This window comes from Sebastes fasciatus, chromosome 11 (assembly GCF_043250625.1).
Source record: "Sebastes fasciatus isolate fSebFas1 chromosome 11, fSebFas1.pri, whole genome shotgun sequence".
Classification (NCBI taxonomy): domain Eukaryota; kingdom Metazoa; phylum Chordata; class Actinopteri; order Perciformes; family Sebastidae; genus Sebastes; species Sebastes fasciatus.
In genome coordinates this window covers 16,429,203-16,457,197 of record NC_133805.1, presented here as the reverse complement: position 1 = coordinate 16,457,197, position 27,995 = coordinate 16,429,203, and the positions used below count along the sequence as shown (strand labels likewise).

Sequence of the window (27,995 nt, the reverse complement as noted above, 5' to 3'; positions counted from 1 at the left end):
AGAATAAATTTACTCTCAAATTCAAAACCATGTTTGTCGGCTGCGCTGTAAAAGCTAAAACGTCAAATAATCAGATGAACTTTACCCAGGAAGTCTATCTGACCCGTCCTCATCTCTCCTTAGTATCAGAATCAGAATCAGAATCAGAATCAGAATCAGAATCAGAATCAGAATCAGAATCGTGTTTATTGCCAGGTGTAAGAGGTATACACTAGGAATTTGCTTTGGTTATGTTGGTGCAAGTCAAAACAGTATAATAACAAAAGAATAGATAAACGTTAGAATAAAATAAAAATAAAAAAATTGAAATTCTACTAATATACAATATACAAAATAAGTTATAACCAAAAATAAACATGATAAAAACAGATAGTGCAATTATTGTGAGTTTGCTAAATGTCACTGAAAACAGAAATTTACCTCCAACAGGTCAACAGAAAGCAGGTTTGCATCAGAAATTCGGGCTTTGCAAGATCGATATTCAGCATTTATTTTCTATTATTGTAATCAAACCGTGGGATTTAATAATATCATAATGGCCACAAAGCAACTATTTCACCTGATTTCCTCCAGAGTCATTTCTTGAGAATGCAGTTGAAAATGTTTCAGTTCGACTTCTTCATTTCGATGCATGGCAGCGAACAAAAAAACAAACCTACAAAAGATACCGTGACATATTTTCCATCAGTACCGTTGAAGATTTTCCAGTTATCATGACATGATATTTTTCCTCCCCCCCCACATTGCTAAGCTCTCCACAACGTTCTGAATCAACCACTTCAGATCTGCCCACATGTTTTTCAATACAGGATCAACCCACGGGCCACTAGCTTCAATCATGTGTCTCTGACGAAAAATACAGTTATTCTGTGAGAGATTCTCTACCCATGGGTTTGGAAAAAAAAACAACGAATGTCCGAGCGTTTTGAATAGTCTCACAGTAAAAGTAACAGCGAGTGCATGCATAAGAGGGTCAGTGTGTACTGCATGAAAACGAAAAAAGCAATGTCAACTGTGGAAAAACAAAGTCGTGTCCAGGACTCTGGCTTTTTATTGCACATAGACACCATACAAACATGCGCATTGTGCAGGGCCCTGTAGGGAGCCGGCTGTCATTTCCTATTTCCCATTCTGTGTCATATAGAATGCTTTATTTGTAGAGGGCGTTTGATCTGCTTAGACTTGGGGCTTGGACTTGCAACTCTGCAAGCCTCAGTGTGTTGCGAGTGTCTCTTGTTCTCTGTCTCTCTTCAATATAGCACCCTTTTCTCCTTCTCTTCTCTATCCCTTTCCCTTCTTCTGACATTAGTGTGGATTCAACCATGAGCTTCATCAGAGATTTTTTTCCCCCTAGCAACTCATGCTGAAGCTTTTCTTTCATACTTAATCTATTCATTTTTTTTTTTTCCTCAAAGTGCTTGATTTCACTTCCCTACTTTCTTCCCACCCACACAAGCCCTGGCTTTGATATATTTAGAATATGACCCGCCTTTCTACCCGGCACTGAATTATTTTGATAACAACATTATGGTTGCCATCAGGAGAGGCGGTGGGAACCGAGGAGGTGGGCGTCGTCTAATCCCTCCGCCCATCAAGGTTGGCTTGTGTGGGTTCGCTCAGTCTACATTAATCCCCAGCGAGTGAGGAGTTTTATCTGTTTACTCGCAACCTTGACAAAAGTGTTAGCTGACAAATATTGATTTGAGCAATCCAATACCAGGAAATAAATCCTATGAAATGCCCTGGTGTGGCTTGAGAACCATAAAAGGGTTTCCAGGAAAAGAAAATACCCCCACAATAAGAGATTCCTCCAAAGATTTAAGCACAATAAATGTAGCCAGATGTTCATTTCAACTGGGGATCCACTAAGAATAGAACAGGCTACATACAGTAGCAGCTCGCAGGATGCTCATAAGCGGTGACAGGTTTGTGTGAGGGGGCGTCTTCAAATGACTCATTTGTCATTTTACTTCAAGGCTTCTTTTGGGCACCAACCAAGCATGAGGGACCGAGTCCACACTCGCTGGCTTGCAAAGTTGTTTATGTGCAGGTTTATGCAGACAAGTTGTCCTTTCCTTAGTGCGTTTATCTTACACTTTACACTATAATATATAAAGAACTTGCATCCTAGCAACCCTATTTGTCTCTCCCACAAGCACTCATTTTCTCTTAAACACAAAGTTGTTCATGTTCTTTTCTTTGTTGCAAATGACATGCTATAATCCCCTGAATCATTAGTTTCTTTAGCAAAGTGCCTCCCACTACCAGACCTGGACAGATCTATTAATGTGCGACAGGCGGCTGTGTGGTTAATAATCAGGTATGGCCAATGCTTCTTTCTTCACTGGGGTAAAGAATACAGCAGCTGAACGTCAGCTCTGTTCTTCTCCTATTATTAAGACATCCTGTATGCATTTACAGCATCACACAAACACTGCAAATATAGCTTACGGAGGATCTCCAAAAACAAAGCACAGCTCTATTTGGAGATGGAACATTTTTGCGCAAGCTTGTTTATTGTGGAGATATTTTCTGCATCACCGCTGTGTCAATGTATCGATGAAGACCCGAGGGCAAATGTATTTACAATTTACAACTATTCCAGGCGTTAAACAGATGCTTTACCCAGAGCGGCTTGCAATAAACGCAGCCGTGAACATTCCTCATCAGCGGCGCGGTTTGTCCTCAATGTAATGTCAGTATCACACTTCTAACCTACAGTACACCCCCTCCCCCACACTTTCATGGATCTGAACTCCCACTCTATAATACATCAGAGAGACGGAGGATACAATATCTAAACTCCTCCACCATATCAGGGACGAGGACGCATCCCACGATCTGTGACTGCGGAGAGATCCGTCTCCCGTCATGTTAATTACACGCTACATATCAAAGAATCCATAAATGCATTGAATCCAGTGTTTATATGTAAACACTTTCCTTTATATGCTCTCCTCCTTCTTCATCGTGGCAGCTCGGCTTGAACTGCGGACACGATGACTGATGCTTCTCCATGTTGAACACCTAATTGAATTGGCTGAGGGCACGGTTACATAGCGCGGGCTCCTTGGATTAGTCCGCCCTCAGCTCGCCGGGCACAGGCCATTAGTTGTCAGACACAAGGAAACCACTGCTGGCACTTTTTACGGCCTCATTTGGTGTAATGAGTAAATGCCGGCGAAACCAAGCAGAAGGCACAGACCATAATTGGAGGTTGTTTCTGTGTCAAAAAATAAGCATTCAAACTATTCTCCTCTCAAGATGAAGTGTGCTGCTTGTGATTGCGACTCTGCGTGTGCGCGTGGCCTCGGCGATTCTCGTCAAACGAATGTGTCTCAATTTCACGGCGTTTCGTTTCAAATCGTTTCCTCTATCAGATGGCTGCCTTCGCGGGGGCCGTGGATCACCTTGACGCAGTTTTCTTTCACCTACAGTCCACGTACATCACTCTGTGGGAAGACACCTGCGGATGCTGGAGGGAGAACAATCAGCTCTTCCTGTTATCGCCGGTGTTAAGCCATCAAACACTCGCGCCACATGAGTTCCCCCTCTCAGTTGGACATGATGTGGCACAGATTGTAAAACTAGATGTGAAGTGCTGAGACTCTTGAGTCGAGGGTGGCAAGAACCCTGTCTTAGTTTATCTTCCACCATGTTAATGAGAGCCAAGATGGCTGTATTGCATTGCCGCAGATCAGCTGGATGTCAATTAACTGGTATCAAAGAGACATGTATCAGGAGGTGTGCCATTTCCCAGTTAATAGGTATAGGGCTGCAGGGAAAGAGAGAGTGTGAGGAGATATCTTGAGAAATGCCGATATGATACGACCTCAGTGCTCGAGAGCGAGCGTGGTTGTCTGCATTTTGTGGGTTAGACAATAACAGTAAAGAGCTCGAGGACAGAAGTGCTCCCTGCTGCAGGAGGAGGCCGAAGGCTCCGAGAGGTAATTGAGTGAGGGACGAACAGAGGGCAACACTTGTCAAAAAGTAGTGTACCAAACTCCCCAGTGCAGCGGTACAAACAGTAATTGGATTTTTTTCATGAGTAGAATATTTCTCAGGGTCTTTAGAGGGCCGTCCTCTTCTTCCAGAGAAGGTGGGATCCATATTGATGGAATAAATCACCTGTCCTCCCGGCTGTAATCTCTCAATTCTGATTCATGATCGCGGGTGTGATAAAGGTAACCCTCACATTCAGGGAATTTCCTCACGATTAAACATGAGAAGCTATTGTTATTATTAATGGCCTGCATACTGCGCCCGATTTGACTGTTATCAGGCCATTAAATAGGCATTATCAGTCGCTATAAGCACCTTAGATGTGGGTCATTAGAAGCCTACTACGTTGTAAAAGTGATAGCGATTACCATGGCAATGGTCTAAGCTTTGAAGCCTCGAAGCATTCGGGTTAGCCCTACTAAAAAGCAACAACTCTAACACTAAACTAAATGAAACTTTACGTTCTGAACACGAACAAAACAGCTTCTTTAGGTTTAGCCAACAAAAACACTTAGTTAAGTTTGGGGAAAAACATTGTGTTTTGCCTTAAAATAACTACGTTTCAAGTGAAAATTAAGGCTTGTGAACACAAAGACAACTAGATGTTGTTGGTTTCACACGGCAGGCCAGCCTCCTGGGTGAAAACCCTGTGTTTTGTGTCCCATTGATCGGCCCTGTTCTCCAACCTATATGGAGTTTCATGCAGTCTATAATACAGCTAGAGGTCGTGTTCTTTTATACCTTGTTTGATCTACCAAGTGAAAAGATGATGAAACCTACTATTGGGTGTAATAGGCCCCTAATGACCCACATCTATGGTGCTTATAGTGACCGATAACGCTGATTTAATAGCCTGACAACGGTACTACAAGTACAATTGATTTGTTTTTTCCCTATATTGTAAGCTCCACACAATAGCAAAATTGCTGTTATTTCATATCAGTCTCTCGAGTTTTGAGGTGGAAACAAGATATATTTTTGGCTTTGTTTGGGCAGAAAATCTTTGTGCGCCCAGAGCAATATACAGCAGAACACTACTATAATTGCAATCATATTTGACTTGACTAGATTTGTCTTGAGCCTAAACAACACTGTTCTTTTTTTAATCATAGTCTGTTCTTCTTCATAGGAACCTGGGGAAATCTGGGTTGCGTGTCTCCTGTCTGGGGCTTGGTGAGTACATTTAATTAGCATTAGAGGCAAATGTCTAATGATTTCATAAGCAACCAAGTGCAAACTCAACTCATATGTGTGTGTGTGTGTGTGTGTGTGTGTGTGTGTGTGTGTGTGTGTGTGTGTGTGTGTGTGCCAGTAAAAAAGCCAAGCAGAAGGGGGTAGTGTTTTAAATCTCATTATATTAGTTCACCCTATTCTAAACCTCATGCATCTTTCATACATATGAAGTCATGAGAGACAGAACAAAGCCGTTTGCAGAGTGTTAATACTTTCCCTGTTAATATTTAATAAATAGCACTGGTTTCAGCAAACAAGTTGCTCAATTATCACACATATCCAATGCACACCCGAGAGTAAAACCTCTCATTCATCTTGACATGACTGATTAATTTAGTAAATCTCTTGTGTATGTGTGTTTGTGTGTGCATGCATACGTGTGTGTGTGTGTGTGTGCTTGCCATATCTTTATGTGTACTGTGTTGCAGCGTGTGTGCCAAGTAGCTTGATGGGGGTGTGTCTCTGAAGACAAAATAACTTGACAAAGCAAAGGAATGATGCAGTGCTGCCCAGGCCCGGCAGATACAGAACGATGGGAAATCCGTGAATGAGTTGGTTAATCATCCCTGTAGTGATCTTTTTTTAAGATTTAGTCACAGCTCATTCAGCAGCAGGGAGGAATAGTGAAGACGTAACCATCCTTCAACTTAAAGGAATTAGTTTCACGCCTCGATATTGGCAAGCTTCAGCCATGCGGTAGGGCCCTTAAGCAAAACATTGATTCTTCCTTGTACTGATTTTCAGCAGAGGAGCGCAAAAAGAGAGAGAATTTCACTGTGGTGATCAAAGCAGGTCGAATCCGTTGTAACTGTGTGGGTGTCTGCATCTTATTGTCTCAACTGCATAATCAAATTTTAAAGAATAGCTTGAGGCTTATTTGCTTTCTTGAAGCATGTAGAGGAGAAGATTGATTCCACCCTCACCCAAGTACCTGTCATCAGAGAGCTGCAGAGGACAAACTCTCATTTGTTTACTCGAGCAATACAGTGATTCCTCCTCACCTTTCTCCTCCATAGAGTGGAGCAAAGAAACAGAACTTCACTTAAAACAGGTCAATTTAGCATTGTTTTTATGTGGGTTTCTATGTTTCACTGCCTCAACTGTATAGTAAATATGCCAATTGGGCAGCCTACAATAATTTGGTACATTTTCTTTCTTGACCATTGCCATCATAGAAAAATCAGGCTAAGCCTACACCGATCTGCTGCTACACTTCTGGTGCAGTTAGCTACACATTTAACACCGGATTCTGCTTTATTTCTTATTAGTGGGAATAAGCTGTGTTCAGCCTATGCAAATTAGAGGCTGGGGCTGCTTATATAAGCATGAATAACCTACTGTATATCAGTGCAGTCTGTGCATGTTTATTTATTTTATTTTATTTTATGTGAGAGGGACAGTACCCATTCTTCAATAGAAACAAAACTGTAAATGAGCCAGAGTTAGCCCAAACGGTTGTTTTCAGCTGTTTTGAACAACCCTTGGTGTGCATTTATTTTTTAGTATTTTATATTTTCATCTGTTTAACATCTGGAAGATGTAAAAAAAAACACCACATTTTTTGAAAACAAGACAAATATCAACAAAAACGTGAGATAACGTGATATATATCAAATGACACGAGTGTCCCCAGTATAGAACCCTGTTGGACGCCAGTGGGTTATAAGAGGGGTAGGGAGAGTGGTCGATTAATGAGAAATATTTTGACGCTTGATACATGACAGTTTATGGATAGCTTCCAGACTGCTATTAATAACAAAGCCTCTCTTAGCGTTTGACAAATGACAGGGGCTGTCAGTCTCTCTGCACCACCCAGACGAAAAGAATGAATGTACTAAACAAACACAAGCCTAATGCACGTAAGAATTCCCCCAGGAACAAAATCAAAACACCTGAAGCTGCTATGCTCTGTTTCTTGCTGTAATCACATTAAAAAATCTACATATAGTAGCTTACTCACAAGAAACTCATGAAAGGGAACATTTTTTCTCAACCCTGACATTTGGCGGGGGTGTTTTGTCATGTGTCAATGCCAAAATGTCAAAGTAATTATTTAATATGCCCAAGGTCTTGTGTGGTTTTTGTTTGTTCTAAAACTTTGACGTTGATCTTTCCTTCAACAGGCACATGGGTAACATTTGGAGGTCAAATCTCTGATGAGGTAAGACGTCAAGTCAAATGCATCATTCAGTCGTCATAGCTCATGAGCAGATGTTGGCTTTCATTATTTTAGACCCTTGCAACTAGTGAGCACTTGTGACAGTCTACCTCACCCAGTTTGTGGTGAGCAATTTAGTGCAACTGGATGTAAAATGTAGTGTGAATTGACAGTAATCATTCAAGTATCAATTCCCCAATATAACAGCAGGCTGTTAAGTCCCTGTTGGCTCTATCAAGTCCAAGTCATCAGGTCTTATTGCTCCCTGTCACAAGTTATTAAGCAGAAGACCTCTTCCAGTGCCTTGATCCGGCCTTGAAGGGGGGAAGCCACTGAATTGGAGACAGCTTATCACTGCCCGATGACCACTGGGGCTAACTGACACACACAAACAGACACAAACAAACAAACAAAACAGGAGCCGAGTACAGAAAGAGAAAGTCTTGGCCTTCCCATGAATGCCTCTGGATAAAATGCAGGCATGAGAACTAGGTCAAAATAGTCTGGGAAATATATTGAGCAGTAAACAACTTTAATCAACAAGCAGCCGGGCAGTTTTCCTGGTGATGTGCATCTCAGTGGAAAAGAGATTTACTCTCCTCGAGCTTTTTTGGGGAATTTTCCCAGCCCATTCCTTTTGAAGTGTAATTTTGTGTAATATTTATAGCCGTGTGTATTATACCACACTGGAGTCCATGATGGGAAACATTTCTTGTGTGTGTGTCAGGTGGCAGAGCAGCTGATGACTATCGCCTACGAGAGCGGGGTCAACCTGTTCGACACGGCTGAAGTCTACTCCGGAGGGAAGTGAGTGTGTCTCAGATTTGTTATCTGTCTCGCAGTGACAGAGCAATTTTCTGGCCTTTTCAGCTTTTTTTCCCAGGAGATGTTAACTAGGTTTAGCCCCAGACCAGGAATTATTCACCTGAGAAGGCCAAAAAAATGAAAGGTAGCTTGGCTCTAAAGTGATTTACATAATCTCATTCATCACTGGAGGCTCCCCATTATGTTCACAGCTCAATCTAACTTTATAGGCCTGGACATTGTCTCACTGAATAATGCGGGGCAGGCTGTCGCTGTGTGGGGATGAATATTCATTTCAAGGTTGCGGGTAAAAATCAGGCATACAATGCAGGCATTTATCCTTTATCTTGTACTCCTGCTGATTTTTAATCAGGCATTCATGCCGAAGATATGTGGCAGATAACTGTCACGCTTACATGCTCTTAGAGAAGTGGCAGCCTGAGATATAATCTCATCATCTCCTTGTGTATTTTGTTCTTTACAGAGCAGAGATAATCTTGGGAAACATCATCAAGAAAAAGTGCTGGAGGTAAAGTACTGTCTCTTGAGAAGTGTGTTGCATGAAAAGGTTTTAGATTGTGTGGGTGCGTATACACTACATGGCCAAAAGTGTGTGGACAGGCCAACAAAATATCTACCTATATGTGGGATCTTATTCCAAAAGTGCGTGCACTCTTTTAAGGCTGCAGGGATTTGACTGGCTCATTGTTGGTGTTTCAATTTAACCCAAAGGTGTTGATGGGGTTGAGGTCATGGCTCTCTGCAAGCTCAAGTTCTTCCACCCAGATAACCATTTCTTTACGGCTCACTTTGTCCATGGTGGCACTGTCATGTTAGAACAGCAAAGGGCCTTCAGGAAACTGTTGCTGAAAGCACTCTATTGTCTAACACGGTTGTCCCCATTCTTTTAGGCTCGTAATTCAAAATGAAGCAATCTCTGTTAAGCTGTATTTAGACAATGCTAACATGTTAATGTTTAGCATGTATAGTGTTTACCACATTAGCATGGTAACATATGCTAATTAGCACTAAAAACAAAGTACCGCTGATGGGAATGTCATTAGTTTTGCAGGTATTTGGTCACAAACCAAAGTAAAGAGCAGTGCAGGAATTAGTCCTAAAACCCAGAAATGAGTTAGCATTTTAGCACTTACGGTTCCCTCGTCCCTCGGGAATTTTGTGTGTCTTAAAAAAGGTGGTTGCCAACGAGTGGCTAAATGTCATCTCGCCAACTCGTCCGCCTTTACAGCCTTGTTGTGTATACTCACGTTCATGCGACCGTGTTGTAGTGTGTTTATAACCTTAACGTTAGCTTTTTACTTCTGCTGATTGCATTCACACTTCAAAAATCATAAAAGTGGTGTTCATTTTGTGAACATTATCTCGCTGAACAAAACGTGCAAAAGTATCACAAAAGATCTTATTATCTGCAATGATCCAAAATCCAATGGAAAATTCCCTTTGGCTTTTTGTCGAGGGAACTGGTGCGATGCTAAATTCCTGTTTGGCCTACAAAATTACATCATCCCTGCAGCTCTCTATTGAACAAACTGATATTCTGAACTGATGGTGGCGCTAGATGAAGGTCAGGAAATCAAAGTTATTACATCTACTGGTAGACATGAATGTTTCTCCATCCAGTCCATCCAATATTTATATATTTCAATAAAAATCACAAATGTCATCCTCCTTGTGGCGCTAGAGGAAAAATTAGGGAATCATCAAAGACATTGGGATTCATCCTCTAGGGACCATGAATGTCTGAACTGATTTTTGTGCCAGTCCATCCAAGCAGTCATTTTTAGCCATGCCGACAGCATGGCTAAAAATGAACTTGACTTTTTGTAACAGAAATATGTTTTCTTTCCAATTCCTTTAACTGTCTTGTGATCCAGAATCTCAGATTTATGTTAGGATCCCTTGGGGGGTGTCCTGACCCCAGGTCGGGAACCACTGGTGTCAAATAGTATCGTATGCTGAAGCATTGAGGGCCCAAGCCCAAACCATGAAAAACAGCCCAACAACTTTGGCCACATAGTGTTTGTGTGCAAGATGCTTGTGCTTTATATGTTCATGTACATTGTCCGTGATGAATTGAAGTGGTGGAAGGTGCAGAATGTACATCCAATTTACTTATCTTTAAGCTAATTCACTGAAATCTCCCTACCTAAATGTAACCATGTGGCTCACAGTTGAATTGCAAGCAGATGCTGTTGAGCGTGAGCTTGTATCTGCACCACAGAAAATATCAGTTTCATACATCTATACTGCATGAAGTGCCACACTGCAGTGGTGAGACTCAGTTATGTCAATTTCCCATCTCAAAAACTCAGCAGCTCTCTGCCTGCCCTCACCCCCAACTCTGGATCCGTTTAAATTATTGATCATTCAAGCATGGCGGATTTTATAGTGAGGGAGCTATCTTGTTAGAGTTCGGAGAAAAGAGTCCCTCTGTGATTTTTAACACTAGACAAGTTACATGTTTGATCTGGAGAACACTTGTATGTCCATGCACACATGCAGAATTGCACATGCTGACACACATGCATCTTTTGGACAACAAAGTCTTTTTTTATGGTCTTCTGACGTGTGTGTCTGTCTGTCTGTCTGTCTTCCCTCAGGAGATCCAGCCTTGTGATCACAACAAAGCTCTACTGGGGTGGAAAGTAAGTGTGTGTGTGCATGCAAGTGTGTGTATGCCATTTTCCTCCTCAATGTTTGGGCTATCTCACCAGCTACACATTAAGACATCAGCCGCAGAGCGTGACATGGCATCGACCATTTTTGGAAAACCCATAGGCGCGCAGACACGGAGGACACACTCGAAAAATGAGTGACACACACACAGATTTCAACATGGCCATGTTCTCACCCCCTCTTGCTTCCCTTCATACCCTTCCTCAGCCTTCCTGCCAAACTGCCAAAAGTCATATCTGCTTCTTCTGTCATGCTGAAGTATTCTGCTCTCAATCTGCATTAGTCACGTTCCCTCTGTTTTCTAAAAGTCTTCAGGCTCGTAGTGAGGGAAGCAGAAGCTCCATGAGTACATCCACATTCTTCCTCTTACTCTCTTTTTAAGTATCCGATGTAGACCGGTAGAGTATCAGTCTCTACGCCAGATGGATTTAAAGAACAACTACTTAACCCCCTGCTGAGCCTTTCAAGCATCTCATCAAACATACAGTAGCTATTTGCACACTTTATTCTCCATTGCACTTCCCAGCCCCTTTTGCACAGAAGGTAAGAAGACATGATAATATGGAGGAGGGGCAGCATGTTTTTTTGTGTTTGTACTACATTATTATAACCCTGAGCAGGCTGGAACACAGGAGGGAGGCAGAAAGAGAAAGTGTGAAATTAAGCGAGGACAAGATAAATAGCACGCAACTGAGCAAGGAGAGTAACGCCGGAGCCAAAAGAAAAGAAAATGAATTAAGTGGAAAAGGAAAATGCAGACATGGGGAAGATCTGAAAGTGACTGAGTGAACACAGGTGGGGCTACTGACAAATCACTGAAGCACAGTTTTTCGAGATTTGCAGGTGTGTTGTGTCCCTGTTTTGGTTGACTCTCACGAACACCGGCAGCTGTTTTCAGCAAAACAGCTTTTATAAACCCACTGTATACTACACACATAGTGCAGCATTTAGCAGCTGCTGACCCAGATATTTCCCTCAGGAACTGGTGGAGATTGTATATTGGACTTACATTTGTCAGGCGGCCAGAAACACGACTCCGAATGAATGTTTATGTTGCTCCATATCAGCTGGATGTGTAAATAGGTGTTTGCTAACTTGTTCGCCATAATGACTTTATAAGGTGTTGTTAGATTTTGTGTTTATAGCAAAACTGTATGGAACATCAACAATCTTGTCCAGAGATGTTCTGTACCAAATTGGGTGATGATTCCAGGGAAAAAAGTTACGTTTCAAAAGTTACAGGGCCAAAACCTAAAGTTCATTGTTATAGCACCACCATCTGACGCAATTACACTACATTCGACGCTTCACTCCCTTGAGTCCTGAGCAATATACCCGCCAAGTGTGAAGTAGATCAGAATAGCGGTTCTTGAGATATGCAAATAACACAGAGGGACATACAGACAGACAGAGATTCCTTGCTTTGTAACTAGATTGCATGTAAAAACTACTACTAACTGTAGACAGAGAGATGTAGTGAAGTTAAAAGCATAATATTTCTATGTGTTAGTGGAACAGAAGTATAAAGTTGAACATTGAATTAAAGTACGTGATGTTCCAGCCCTGCATCTAAAACATATATTCAATCATGTGATGGTCCAGTTTTTGCCTCGATATATTTTCACCTGCAAATCACCAAAGCCCTGCTAACTGGGAGGCCACTGGCAAATCACTGGCAATCAAGACAAGACAGTGACAACAACAAGCCTTGTGTTTTACCCGCTGCACAGTTTGTTCCATATCTGCGGGCACACTGTGGAGCACAGAGTGGGTGTATTTCTCTTCAGCGATTTGTAGGTAGTTTGTTATGCAGGCTCTTGTTTGGCATGCTTAATGATCTGCTTCAATTCATGAGAGTTCTGTGTATGTGCATGAATGTGTATGTATGTGTGCGCTGACATGCACTCCTTCTTTCCGTCCTGTTGCAGAGCAGAGACAGAGAGAGGCCTCAACAGAAAGCACATCATTGAAGGTAACAAGTCGATTTCCTCTCCGCTGCTTTGTCCTTCACATCACCCCGTCACTCGGAGCCCCGCCGCAATCCTGTAATCTCCCTCTTTTATCTCTTTTCCTCTCCCCCCCTCTCTCTTCCTGTCTGTCTTCTTTCTGCTCTTTGATTTTTATCAGCATGTGAACCCAGCTGAATTTGAAAGTTGTATTAGTCAATGGTACATCGAAGCTCGTCTTTTAAGTTGTAATACCTTTACAGGTGTCTATTTAAGAGACTGTTGCATCAGAGTGTACTACGAGCTCCTCTTCTCTCCTCTCACCTCCTCTTTTAGAAGAGTTATGGCTTTGCTCAAGCTTATAATGACATACCTCTCTCGTCCCATTGGCCCGCTCCACCCCACTTCCCTAACAACTCGCCATCCGGTCCACAGCGCAATGCATCTCCTGCAGTGACTCAGCTCTTTCCCACGTTATTAACATTCACCGCAGGCTCTGCTCCTTTCCCCCCCAAACAAGTGAAGGGGGGATACACTTAGAAAGAGCTGGAGGGGAAGGACACAGACTGAGAAAACTGAAGGGAGAGTAGCACCGCCAGTTAGCTAAAGCCAGTCCAGATCATAGGTAGGATCCGTGAGAGAAAGGTGCAGTGTCCTTGTCACTACTGGTGTGGCACATGTCACAACAGGGTAATCATTTTCTGAGTTAAACATCTGCTGACACCATCATCCTCACTATACTGGTTGTACACATAGACTGTATATAAGAAGTGGATGTAATCACCATGGCGTCACCCATTGGTTTGTCTATGAAGCCTCGAGTTTGGCTTTTTATTTTTAGGCGACCAAAATGTTAATATTAACTTTAATGAACTGAAAACACACTGTGAAAGGGTTAAAGTTGTAAGACTAGAGCATACCCTGCTTTATGTGTCTATTTGTCTCTAAATGGGACCATCATTTACTAAATGAACATCATGAAGACGACTTGAAACTAGCGATTCAGACCATAAACTCATGTTTACGATGTTTACTGAGGTAATAAATCAAGTGAGAAGTAGGCTCATTTTCTCGTAGACTTCCATATAATCAGACTTCTTTCTGCAACCAGAGGAGTCGCCCCCTGCTGGCTGTTAGAAATAATGCAAGTTTAGGGCACTTCTGCGTTTGCTTCACTTTTCAGACCATGGAGGTTGCCCACTGGTTGTACATCCCACCACAGGCCAGTCAATGAATCATTTGATTGGTTAAGTGAAACTTACTAGGAATGATTTGGTGTCAAACTTAATGATCAATGAATAATCAATAGTAATAGATAATAGTATAGATCTGATGAACTCTGAGGTGCAAGGAAAAGTCAAAGTCTCTCTAGCAACCAGAACATTTGTTTACCATTTTCCTCACAGGACGAGGAAATCCCTTGATCATTTCAAAGAGACTTTCGTAGAACACATAATTAAATGCATTATTCATCGCAGATCCCAGTTAGAATAGCTTTGTTGTTCAACATCTTCTTCTCAGCTCCAAAAATAGACTTCCTTCGCAGCCAGTAAACTCCAGCTAATCCACGAGACAGCGGAAACTGCTCGCGATGACGATGCAGGCTCACATTAGGATCCATGCAATGGCCGTTACTGCGATGGTGGGAGTGCAGATGACAGAGGAAGGAATAAGTGGTTGGAACGGCGATGGGGAGAACAAAACTCTCAACTGGGATTAGCGGGCAGTGATGAGGCCGCTGGCATTAATCTGCCATGCACACTCACACATGCTCAAGAGTGTCTTCTGCCTTGTCTCTCCACGACTCTGCTGTCCTCCTTTGTGACAGTCTTCTGTGTTTGCTTTTCATCTTTCATCTGGTCTTTTCTCTGTGTGTGAATGGGGACTGATCTACACACAATACTACGTTGCCATCGCTGATCCTCGCCTCAATGTTCACTGTTTCACAGCGAGAGAGAAAGAAATGAGAGCTACCTTTTTTTCTGATCCCTCGTCTTTCTTATCATCCTCTCAGCTTTGGGCTGTTTGGATCCTCCACCTCCTGTCGAAACAGAATTCGTTTATGTAACAAGGATCAAAGTTTGCACAGGTGCAGGGCTTTTTCTACGTAGATCTTCTTACCAGGGGATAGTGATGTGAGCTCAGCTTGACACTGATTAACCTTAAAAAAGTGTGAATCGTGAATGAGACTTGTAGCCCCACAACCATGACTCCTACTAGGTAAACCAGACGGAATATGACAACTCGGATTCACACGCGAGCTGAATCAAAAGATGTGCCAGGCCAGATGCAGCTGGCGGCCTTGAGTCACATGTGGTCAGCTGTCACTTTGCCATGTTTATGAATATGTTGACTTTAAATCCCCCTGGATCTAACTCACCCTCTTTGTCCTTTTACCTGATGCCATGGTTTAAATGAAAAAAAGAACAACTAGCACTCTTGAATACATCGTTTTTGTTGCTCTGGGCGCTGGGCACTGTGGGAGTAAATCTTCATCCAGGCCAGATGATTGTAGGTCCTCAGTCATATTATCAATAACTTCAGTAAAGACAAACTCTAAAACAAGACAGACTCCAGAATTCAATATAAATAGATTTACTGTAGATCAAGCAGAATACAATAAACCGAGTGCTGGTCTCGAGAGCCCCTCTATGGTGCTCTGGCTTTTATGCTTTAACTCAAGTCTCACCTTTTCTGGGCCTTACAAATTTACCCTCCTGTCGTTATTCCTTTTTAAAATTATTGATCACCTAGACACCAATATTCCCAGAGTTCTGGTATTCGTCATTTTCCAAATCTAATGGTGTCAATACTTTTTTAACGGTTAACCTTGCATGTATAGTAGCAACATTTTCTTAAAGGCACTTTCAGTTTTAGACACCACTATCTTTTAGCTCAAAAATAAATGCTTTATTACAGAAAAGATGATTGTCAAATGATTATTAGAGTTGATCATTCACATATTAATATATTCTATGCAAGAAATTATTTTCCACAGCAACATCACAAATATTTAAGTTAAAACGGCTATAATTAATATTGTTATATTCAATGGTGGAAGAAGATCTTTTAATGTAGCAATACTATAATGTAAAAATACTCACTTACAAATAAAAGTCTTGCATTCAAAATCATACTCGAGTAAAAGTAATGACATCAAAATATACTTAAAGTGCCAAAAGTAAAGGTACTCTCTGTGCAGAATGGCCTATTTCAGAATCATATATATGTTTAGCTCAATCTACAATAACATGGCAAACTGAAGCCCAACAACAGCAACAGCTGTCAGTGTGTCAATGTGCTGACTTGACAATGAATTGCCCCAAACTGCATGTGATTATCATAAAGTGGACATGTCTGTAAAGAGGAGACTCGTGGGTATCCATAGAACCCATTTTCATTCACTTATCTTGAGGTCAGGGGACAAGGGAACCCCTTTGAAAATGGCCATGCCGTTTTTTTCCTTTAGCATAAGTTTGGAGCGTTATTTAACCTCTTTCGCGACAAGCCATTGTGACATTGTACCAATGGATTTCTTAAGTTTTCTAGTTTCATATGATGCCAGTATCTTCACTCTGGCTAAAACTGAGCCCACTACAACCTCTGAAAGCTCGATTGCGTTAATACGTTTAAGAAATTATTGCCGTGAAAACAAATTTGTGTTTTTTACTTAATAATGATACATCATACTTTGATGATTATTTTGTATTAATAATCTAAATCTGCAAAGTAATTTGTAACTAAAACTGCCAAATAAAGGTAGTGGAGTAAAAAGTACAATATTTACCTCTGAGATGTAGTAGAATAGAATTATATAGTAGCATAAAAATGAAAATACTCAAAGTACAAGTACATCAAATCTGTATTTAAGTACAGTACTTGAGTAAATGTACATAGTTACATTCCACCACTGGTTATATTAACAATGGATGGTGGCAGAATATTTATTGCAGGGTTAAGCATGCTGCAAACAATCTAATTTTAATGTAACGTCATTCGTATCTGCATAACAGTGTTGAATAAATAGCGAGGAGAATTGGAGGGTGATACATGCACACGGCGATTATCACTCTTCCTCTGCAGATCCAGGCCAACGTCCACAGGTGTCAAGGGACAAATGAAACGGTAATAAGTCTCCTTGGTCCAGTGGTATTAAGAGATTTTTATTAGTAGAAGGATGATACTCGGGGCTTATGTGGGCTATGTTGAATCCTTATTTATAAGGGTGTCAAATCACCCTTTTGGAAATTAGAGATATGTGTTAATGCTGTGGTCGGTAACACGTCTATTCCATCAGTACAACAAATATGCTCAATGCTCATCGTGATTCCTATTGACGGCTCTCTTCTCTCTCAACATCTTCTCTCCTCTCACTTCAGGTTTAAAGGGCTCCCTCCAGAGGATGCAACTCGAGTATGTGGACGTGGTTTTCGCCAACCGGCCAGACAGCAACACTCCGATGGAGGGTGAGTGATTGATGGCTGACCAGACACCGGGGGGCTTGTAGGGACAATGCTTGTTGTTCTGTAACATGAGAAGGTGAGAAATACTGACAAGGCCGCTGCCTTCACCGGACTGGTGACCTTTGCCTTTCACCAAAGGGGTTTGTCTTTGTGGTCAAGCGTGTGTGTCCTCATCTGACACACACACACACATACATCAAACAATCTTGCCTCATCTCTCATCCTCTATTTTAGTCGACCACTCTCCCTCTCTCTCTCTTTATCCGTCTCTGTGGGATCGCTAGTTTCCACAGGGTCTCCGAGCTACACCCGCTCCCAGCCCGCCCTGTTCTTCAGAAGCAGGATTATTTGGCCCCCCAGGGGGAAGCTGGTGTATTTTTGGGCTGGTCCCACTAGATACAAACCTTACTGTGTGCTCCATTCCTTCACTCTAGTGCTGCCTTTCCCACACATCTACCTTATGTGACCGTTTATTTCTTTTACACACTTCCAGTTTCTTCCTCAGTTACTTCTCCTTTGTGAGGTGGCCATCATAGATACTTCTATCCAATCCTAAACCTCGTCCATAGGTCGGCTGAAAGGATGGAGTCCCACTAGGATCACTAAAATATTTCCCCTTTGCCCCCCCCATGCTTCCTCCCCTGTGAGCCAGCGGACTGTGGGAGGTCAATCTGTCATACTTATCGTTCCCGGGGCCTTGCTGTCACTGGTAGTAGTGGTGACTGGCAGCCGGACCCCGCAGCCTGCTTCTAGTAACCTGTCTCTGCAGATAAAGTCACTGATGTAGAGAAGTCTAATCTGATTGATGGATTGATTGATCGAGAGTCTGACAGGTCATCGAAACTGCACAGAGAGAGAGAGAGAGATGACAGACAGACAAATATAAAGATAGATAGGCTGTTTTCAGCAGCTCTAACACACAGTCGCTCCATTAATCAGTGTACAACATTACAGTGGAGCAAGGCCACTGCCATAAATCACTGTGTGGAGGGTCACTTTTTAACAACTTGAGAGAGAGTTGGGACTGCATGTACAGACACACAAAACGGTGCATCCTTGTGCACAAGCTTTTCTAAACAGCTTCTCTTGGGGATGAAGTAGCTGTGCAAACATGCAAAAACATGGGACTTCTACATCTCTGTGGGCATTTGCAATTCATAGGACTTGTTGGTAACACTTAATTTTACAGGTCCGCAAATTTCATGGTAATTATGTGATAATTAGCAAGTAATTTTAAATTTCTTTGGAAATACTGCCAAATTACCCCAATATTTACCTCAAAATGTAAAAATTACTTAAAAACATGATTTAATAACTATATGCTAAAACTGCATATGATCGTTAAAATAGGGCCCTTAGACTTGAGAAGCGGCTGTGCGCTGCTCTTCATCGGCGGTGGAAAGCCAAACCTAATAGAAGACACTTCTGATCAGGCACAAATCTCACCATTGTATGACTTATTGTCAACACAAATGTAACCTGGTAGGTAATGTAATGATTCAGGGAGTTTTTAAAGAAATTTCAAAGAAGTAATTTGCTAATTATTATCTACTTACAAGCAGACATGGAAATAAAAGCATATCAATTAACTTTGTATTATTTCCCTGAAAATGTATTAAATAAATTACCAGCTATTTATTACTGCTTATTGGGAAATAGCGGAATATAATTATTAAATAATGTTTATAATAGATATTAAACAATAATAAAAGTCCAGAGTCAAGTCCCAAGTCAGGATAGCCAAACAAAGTCATTTTTGATACATTTTGAGGTAAATATTGGGGTAGCTTGGCAGTAATTCAAAAGAAATTTTAAATAGGTTACTTGCTAATTATCACCTATTTACCATGAAATTTACCAACCTGTAAAATGAAGTGTTACCGACTTGTGTACATGTCTAACAAATTGATTCACACACATTACTGCTACTTAAAACAAAAAAAAATCCCCACTTGAGCTCTGAATGTCGTGTTAAAGATAGGAATGTTAAGATAACTAACAGGTGTGTTCGCATGCATTCATGCGGAACTTGTGTTTGCATTTTGTTCTCGTGACTTTAACTGCTTCCGACTTTGTGCGAGACGACGCGTGTCGCCTTGGGGACAAAAAATGTGATGTCATGGCTGCAGAGTCTCCCTTTGTTACCGTCACTGCGTTCCTTCTCCCTTCCACTCATCCTTCCCCTTTGTGTTTCTCGTTTTCTCCCCCCTACTTGGCTTGTATCCAGTCTAACAGGCCCAACATGTTTCACAAATAACAAACTTGCTCCTTCCTGTCCTGGATCTGACTCCCCTCTCATTCCCCCTACTGTTCCCCTACTACTGCAGCTGTCACCCATAGTGATGAGGCCGTATAGAAGTTTTCCCCCGAGGGGTTAAAGGCCTAGCTGGAATTTCATCTCACATGTGGCCAATACTTCATAAAGCACTCGCATATATGATGAGAATGTGCCTCAAGGAGAAGCTTCTGTGCCATTCAGTCATTGTTTTAATAGGCATACCACAGCCTGCAGAATAAACTGTCCAAATTTCTGCACAATGTTGCTATCCAGTCACTCTACATCATTTTTTTTATTAGACAGAGCAATATGCAGCAAATTGAATCCATTCAATCAGCGGAATATGGAAATCCCCTGGAGAGAGTGAATAAAGAAAGGGATACACAGGCAGAGGAAAAGAGCAGACATGGCATCAATAAATAGACTTCATAATAATCCCTCCAGCCAGCAAATGAAGTGGTACCGCCACAGCATACTGAACGCAAACCCAAAGCAGTCAGGACGTTCCTTCAAGTGCCAGGACGTCACCTCTCCGCAGAGCTGCATGCAGGATGATCTCACCCACTCAGTACCTCAATACGTCCTTCTTTCCCACGATTATAGAACTAAGAAAGGGCTTCATCGGTCATTGAAAATCTCCTGTGGTGTGACATATTGATTACAGCTCCGTGTGTATGCATGAGGAGGATAAACTTCAAAATGAGTACCACCTCCCAGTAAAGCAACTCTCACATCGACATCTAAACATCCACATAGACACTGCACAGATCAACACCAGAGTGTGCTGCTGAATGCTTTCTTCCATGCTCCTTTCTGCACTCTGCACTCTGCAGAAGGGCACTGTGATACCTGCTGGCTGAAGTTGAGTGTTGCTGCTGTGAGAGGTCTCAAGGACGGGCTGACATTGGCAGTTTGTACATTTGCATTTAACACACAAACAGAATTTGACCCATATTTCATGCGTGTGCTCACACAACAACAGAACACACACATTCACAATTCTCATTAGGCCTCATCTATAATACGTGAGAAGAGCGAATTTGCGCGTAAATGAACGTTCCTGACCATTTTTACTGCCATTTCCGCATCACCTTATATTATCTTCAATAAGCCGTTTCAAAGAGACATTCGTTTGACAAATCACAACTTTGTTTTATGCATGTGTTATTGAAAACATACATGTTAAATGCTTTATAAATCAGACTAAATAAGCATTTAGGCAGAGTTAACAGGCTTTCGTTTTTTTCCTCTCATCAGTAAAACAAACAGGATGTACGCTAGCCTTTCATATTAGATTCAATGTTATACTGTAAGTAGGCTACAATTATCAGATTAATACGAACATTCAGTCTCCCTCATGTGGCTCAAAGGTGTACTGCAGATATAAATGTTAAATGAAAGACTATGGAGGAAATTCTGCAAATTTATTCGGCGACCCAAATAATATTTCTTGCGACCCACCTATGGGTCCCGACCCAGTCTTTGGGAATGACTGCTCTAGATAGTATATTCAGTCAGAACGTAAATTACTAAACAATATGGTTATGTTTTATTATCGTCACGCAAGCATAAACATAAGACTTTCTTGTGTGTGCCAGAAAATAGTGAATTAAAGGAATAGTTTGACATTTTGAATGGAAATATGCTTATTCACGTTCTTGCTGAGAGTTAGATGAGAATATACCACTCTCATGTCTGTAAATATAAATATGAAACTAAACTTGGTTTGCTGTAAACAGCTATCCAAACTCTATCTAAAGTAGGGCTGTCAATCGATTCAAATATTTAATCGCGATTAATCGCATGATTGTCCATAGTTAATTGCGATTAATTGCAAATAAATCACCTCCTTTTCGACAAGGTTCACATTTAAGGGTGCTCCATCATCTTTCACACCGCACTCCTGGAAGAGCCACTGCCTTTAGACACAATGTGTGGGAGTTAACCTCACTTCAGTGATTGACAGGTATGATTGATAGACTAGGCGTTACCCCTCACTGAGGGCAAGTTGAGCCGAGAGACCACTTTTTTTTGGAAAGTCCTATTTTGAAAAACGTTTATTTTTTATCCAAAGTGATTATACCCAAGGACGCACCACATCCTGAAACATATATTTTACTTGGAGCCATTACTGTCATGCCCTCACTTTAGAGACGCCTCAAGTAAAAACTGGCTCGACTCACCCGGCTCTCCCTAGCAATTTTCTCATCTAAATTGTTCACTAATGTCATACATTCAAGAGCATATTAACACAGAACATGTAATTCATAGCCACAACTTCACCCACATCCTCCTCCCTGAACACCCGCAGTGGGCTTATGTGAGAGGGGTGTTGATGGTGTACGCTGGATATCTCACCTGAGCACTTTGCTCAGCGTGGCGTCTGGTGTTGGAGTTGATGACTCACCGCGGCCTCGTGAAAAGAAAATTTATGCTAAGACTAGCCAGTAGGTATAAACCCGGATGTTGCCGTGGATCAAGTTGTCATTGGGCTGGATTATTCGTATACTCTGAAACTCTTATGAACTGTATGCGCCTCCGAGGTTCCTATTTGGTTCACAGTTTTTCCCTCCGTCCTTACATCCCTCCCTCCCTTACGGAGCAGATGCTCTGTTATTCCTCTACCCTCCCACCTGCTTCACCCACACCCACACACACACACTTGCTCTCTGTCTCTCGCTGAGCTACATTTCGGTCCAGAGAGAGTACTACTCATGAAAAGGAGTCACTCTTTTTTAATCACACTCTGCTGTGGTCTCATCTCTTCACCCTCTTTTTCAGTCTTCATATTTTGCGCTCACAACTTACATTGCTCTAATGTAGTTTCATTAATGCATTGTAAGTCCAATTACAGACTAAAAGCAAGCAATTGTAGACTAAAGTAATCACATAAATTACTTTATCACCGTGTTGTTTTCTTTAGTAATTAGAGAGTTTGTGCACGGCATACAACAGACACACATTCAAAATAATAGCCGTAATTTCACCCTCCTATGTGAGATGTCCTCGGTTAAAAACTCCGTTGAGAAAGAATCTCACTGTGGTTTTTATTAAATCCGATTATTGCTTATCCACTATTCCACCCACAATTACTTACCCAGGCGCAAATAGCCTACACAAACCACTAAAGGCCACTGTGGCTGATTTCAACCCCTACAGCTGTGACTATGATTTGTTCAACTGCACAAGCAACATTGTGCCAACGTTGGCTGAGTCTTTTCATTTAACCCCTGCAGCGTTTGGACACATGAAATGGTATGATCCCCAGGAAAGAATATCTGCTTACACATGAGTTTAAAAGGACCCGAGCCTTTCTCACAAAGAGGCTGAATGCATCTCAAGCGTCATCTTTGCTTTTACTGTCCTAAAGGTGCCAGTTTGACCAAAAGGTTTTTTTGTTATTATTATTTGTTGCAGTCTTCTTTAAACCTTGTTCAAGTCTTTTATCAGATTGTGTTATTCTATGTTGTAAAATACCAATTTAATCTAATTATTCAGTTTTTTTTGTGTGTGTATATAATGTGAAATTTTGCGACCAAACCTTCATATAAATAGAGTTTTAAAACGTTTTTCCTGCAGATTACATAAAAGTTGCAACAGTGGCGCCATCCACTGTCTGATTATTGACAATGTACGTATCTGCTCTTTAATATTTTGTTTTTACAGAGATAGTGAGATCGATGACGCATGTGATCAACCAGGGGATGTCCATGTACTGGGGGACGTCCCGCTGGTCCGCCATGGAGATCATGGTGAGTGATGGAAAAAGTCTTTGTGCCGCTCCTAACAAGCAACATGAGATGAATAAATAAAAAAAAAAATTTAAAAAAAAAGCTTCCTATGACAAACAGTTCTTAAGAATCTGTGCTCTATTTAGAGCTGGGCAATATTTAGATTTTATTGCTTTTTGTCTATCCCTGTAATCATATTGTGGGAACTTTTCTGAGTAATAATAAATGTGTTGTCTAAATTACCACCACAAAGCATGTACAGAGTCAGATATCTTCCAGAATGGTTTCAGAAAATGGGAAAATGCAGTTAAAGGTGACAGTTTTAGTTTACTACGCAATATGTTTAATGTGCTGAACATCCCCGACAACTTCACATGTGATTTCTGATGGCCATACAGATATTTAAAAAACATCTATAGTGATATAAAGCTTAGTGTTTCCAAACCTTTTTCCTTAAGGGACCCTTTTTCTATCTTTGAGTTAACTGACTAAGTGACATATTTTATGGGTATTTCATATTATATTCAATGCATAACAATAACAGTACAGAACAACTGGTAAACTGTACAATTAACCCAAATAGTGAACGCATTATCTGCGGGAAGTTTGTGTAAAAAGAGCAATTAGGAAGAATTTTGAGCAGATTATTCCCTGTGAATATTGCATCAAAGATGAGTTTTCCTGTTATTTTTTAGCAACTTTTAATCCAATTCTGTCTGTTTTATGTATTTATTCATTTTATTAAAAAAAATATTATTATTTTTTTAACAATCATACCTACTTTGTATGCTTCTTTTTTGACAAATTCAGTGTTTTCTTCTCCCCGACGCTTGGTCATTGTTCTATTAGTTCTTTTGTTGTTTTAACTGCGTACTTTTCTAATGCAGTACGAGGCTGTTTAGCAGAGAGGGAAGAGTCTGTGAATATGACTTGTGTTCAGGTTTTCACTGTGACTTTATCCTGTTTATCTCTTAAATAATAATCCAAACTTTAAAAATAACAATTTCATTTAGTTTTCTTCACAGAAATTAATGAAATGCTGAGAGATGTATACTGTATGTTTTTAAAAGAAGTTGTCTTACACTCTTAAAATCAAAAAGGCCTTGCGACCCCCTGTGAAGCTTTGGTGACCCCTAGTGGGGGTTGGGACCCCCAGGTTGGGAACCAGTGATATAGAGCACATCCATTTTGCCCACACTACCAAAGCTATCAGCACTTCTTTGTACTTTAGAAGGGGACAATGAAATCCAAAATGATCTGATATGTTGAAATCCCATACATAGAGCAGTGGGAGAAGAAAAAAAAGAAACTCTTTAGACAGAAAGGTCAGTGTTGCACGTGTTCCTCATCTCATGAACATTTCTCCCCTTTCTTTTTATTCCCTCTTTCCCTCACATTCAATTAGGAAGCGTACTCTGTGGCCAGGCAGTTTAATCTAATTCCACCGGTGTGTGAGCAGGCAGAGTATCACTTCTTCCAGAGGGACAAAGTGGAATCTCACCTGCCGGAGCTCTACCACAAGATAGGTAAGTCTACAGCATGGATGGTCCAACTTTTTTGATTGTGGGCCATAAACAGGCAAATCTGAAGAGTTGCAGGCTAAACAATAGTAAATGTCTAGTTTTCAACCAGTTACACTGCAAGTAAATCACCGTTTCTCGACCAGAAAAACACATGTGCCGGTGTACGAAGTGTGGGACTGATGTTTAGATTCATATTCATGTCTTCCAACATTGTACTCCTTCATCACCGCAACGGATTCCTCGCAAATTAAGCAAACACACTTCCCTTTGACTTTCCCAACGTTTCTGAAATTTCCGTCACTCACTCGCTGGCTTCTGTCTTTTCGATTCCGCTATGTTTACCTAATCAAATGTTTTCATCGACTAGTAATTAATGTAGGTCAAGTAGTTGTTCAACATGGCAGCAACATCTAGTGTTCAAACTAAGAAGTGCAATGTACACACACTCCAATTTGTTTTTATTTGAAATACGCTCAAGCCATATTCTAGTTTATTTAAAAAAATTCCCCGTAGTTTGGCCACCCATGGTCTATTTTAAGTTTCTCCTGAAGTCAAGCCTTTGTGAATAGATTTAGGGCTGCGATAGATTTTGTACCCTGTTGCTCAGTGACTCTTGTTCCATCTCAGGTGTGGGTGTCGTGTCTTGGTCTCCTTTGGCCTGTGGAATCATCACCGGAAAGTACGAGAACGGCATCCCAGAAACCTCCAGGGCCTCAATGAAGGTACAGCTTAAATTTCTTTTGCCCACCTACCTAATATCTATATGTTCCAATCTTTTCACTTTTATCCAGCAAGTACAAAACCAACAATTAAACGTAATCTGGTTCATGTTATTTCTGCCTGATTTTTACTGCTCCTCTAGCCATACCAGTGGTTGAGAGAGAAAATAATGAGTGAGGATGGGAGAAAACAACAAGCCAAGCTAAAGGACCTGACTCATATCGCAGAGAAGGTCGGTTGTACTTTGCCGCAGCTAGCCATAGGTAAGGGACAATATGAACACCCTCAACTTTCCTTTCCTCTGAGAGCGAACAAATAAAATATTGCTCAGTGTTTCTCTACATACTGTCTGATACATTAATACCATAATAACAACTGTAATATCCCTGATCTTTAGCCTGGTGCCTGAGGAACGAGGGAGTGAGCTCAGTGCTGCTGGGATCCTCCAATCCAATCCAGCTAACAGAGAACCTGGGAGCCATTCAGGTATGAAGACCGTTTCCTGAACCTGAGAAATACTGAATATTTATTTCATTATTTGGTTCAGTCTAACAACATTGATCGTGTGCTTTTTTCTTTGTTTTGTCCACCGCAGGTAATTCCAAAGATGACACCAGGCATTGCCACAGAAGTGGATCATATACTGGGAAACCGTCCTCACAGTAAAAAGGACTACCACCATTAGGTTGGACCCTGTTTTAGTGAACTATGCTCCAAAAAAGCCTCTCAAAGCTCACTTCTCACAGCCATGGCACCATAAGTGCGTGCCCAACTTGTGCTTGTGTGCGCGTATGACTGTATGTGTGACTGTGTAAAGTGTTCTGCTTGGCTCCTTGTCTGTATGAAGATCAACCAGTACTCATTATCGTAAAGTGAGCTACTTGACAAAAACATGCATGCTAGAGCTATAGCAGCCGGCCACTGGACTGAACAACAGTTAGAAGATCCAGCCAGATGGTTTCTGGAGCGAACTTCTCTTCCGCTCCAAAAAGCTGCCGAACCACAAATTTAAAGAAGCATAAGATTAGATTACGGAGAAATAGATCACTGCACAATCAATCTGATTGACAACTAACGTGACGGTTAACAAACAATCATAATTGTCTGAATAAGGGTGTCATTGCATCAAGAAAAGAAAACATAAGAGCCATTTATTGCCTCACACAAGTATCACATACGACCATGGCAGTGCAGTAAATACATGAAAACAGATTAGGTGTATAAAAAAATATACCCAATGTTACAGAACTCTACTAGATGTTTGTGATGTGAAGAAAACAAATCAATGATGACGTGTGTAATTGGGTCTCAGCAGACTGGATGATATGCTTACACTTGCCATTGCAGCTGGAGCTGGCCTGTCAACATGATGAATTATTTCAGTATTGGATTATCTGAAATTCTGCTCACAATGTTGTCGCCAAAACCAAGAGAGCTAAGTTAAACTGAAATATGTTTCAAAACATCTGTACTGACTGTTATATATATATTTTCCTCATTAAGCAGCTATGTCAGAATGAGCTTTTCATCTCCTTGTGTTGTATTTTTCACTTATGCAAAAGTACAGCATAGTGTACTTCCCTATTGTGCCCCTTTAACCCATTTTAATTTAGACTATGCCAGACTTTCTATCAGTAAGGATGATGTCTGATCCATTTAATTTCAGTCTGTGTTGTGGCTAAAACTTTTGTCTAGTTGAAGTTGGTGGGAGCTTGTGAATTTAACAAACAAAAGCCATGTAGCTAATGAAGATACTCAGTAAAAGCAGTCATTGCACCGGGAACTCTTATCCAACTTCTCTCAGATGCCAGTTTTACATAATGGGATGATCTTTCTGTTATGTTCTGTCTGTATAAACATGTATTTTAGTGTCCTCCTTCATCAGATTTGTACATAAGAATAAAAATCTTATAATTCTCATGTGATATGTTTTAGAAGATCTATAGTAATTTTTCTATTAATGTTATGGATGCCTTCTAATTTTCGCCCCTTAACGAATTGAAATAACAAAGCTAAAGTAGACTTATTTGGTTGCTGAGTTACATTGTAAAAAAAAGCCCGTGACTTGAAACACTCTGCCGTAGTTACTGCTGTTTGCTGTTGGGGTTTGTCTGTGTCTTCCTGTCTTATAATAAAATAATGTGTGAATTATTTATTTGACTTGTTTATCTTTATTTATTTTATTTATTTATTTGCACATATATAAAACTGCACAAAATCCAGTCAATGAAAAAAAGCAAGAAATGTGTCAGGGGAGGTCAAGAAGCCACAGGCGTATACAAAGGACCTCCCACTAACCCCAGGAGAAATAAAAAACAATAACAAAAAAGGAAGAAAGATCTAAACTAACATAATTTTAAAAATACAACAAAAGTTAAACAACAACAAGAAGTACACAAAATGTGCAAAAAAAACTAACCTGTTTGGTTAGGGTTTTTTT

At 40.9% G+C, this 27,995-nt stretch overlaps 1 protein-coding gene across 2 annotated transcripts in view; it reads left to right on the top strand.

The window, feature by feature from the left end:
* kcnab1b (potassium voltage-gated channel subfamily A regulatory beta subunit 1b) overlaps positions 1–27,339 on the top strand; it is a 42,505-nt gene extending 15,166 nt beyond the window's left edge. For both annotated transcript variants that reach the window (XM_074651188.1, XM_074651187.1), the window contains 13 exons: positions 5,132–5,175; positions 7,359–7,396; positions 8,121–8,200; positions 8,682–8,726; positions 10,819–10,863; positions 12,823–12,866; positions 17,220–17,306; positions 23,248–23,333; positions 24,718–24,838; positions 25,463–25,557; positions 25,698–25,818; positions 25,953–26,041; positions 26,151–27,339. In XM_074651188.1, the coding sequence (XP_074507289.1) occupies positions 5,132–5,175; positions 7,359–7,396; positions 8,121–8,200; positions 8,682–8,726; positions 10,819–10,863; positions 12,823–12,866; positions 17,220–17,306; positions 23,248–23,333; positions 24,718–24,838; positions 25,463–25,557; positions 25,698–25,818; positions 25,953–26,041; positions 26,151–26,240 (985 nt within the window). In that variant the 3' untranslated portion in view covers positions 26,241–27,339. The remainder of the gene's footprint in view (positions 1–5,131; positions 5,176–7,358; positions 7,397–8,120; positions 8,201–8,681; positions 8,727–10,818; positions 10,864–12,822; positions 12,867–17,219; positions 17,307–23,247; positions 23,334–24,717; positions 24,839–25,462; positions 25,558–25,697; positions 25,819–25,952; positions 26,042–26,150) is intronic.
* The last annotated feature ends 656 nt before the right edge of the window (positions 27,340–27,995 follow it).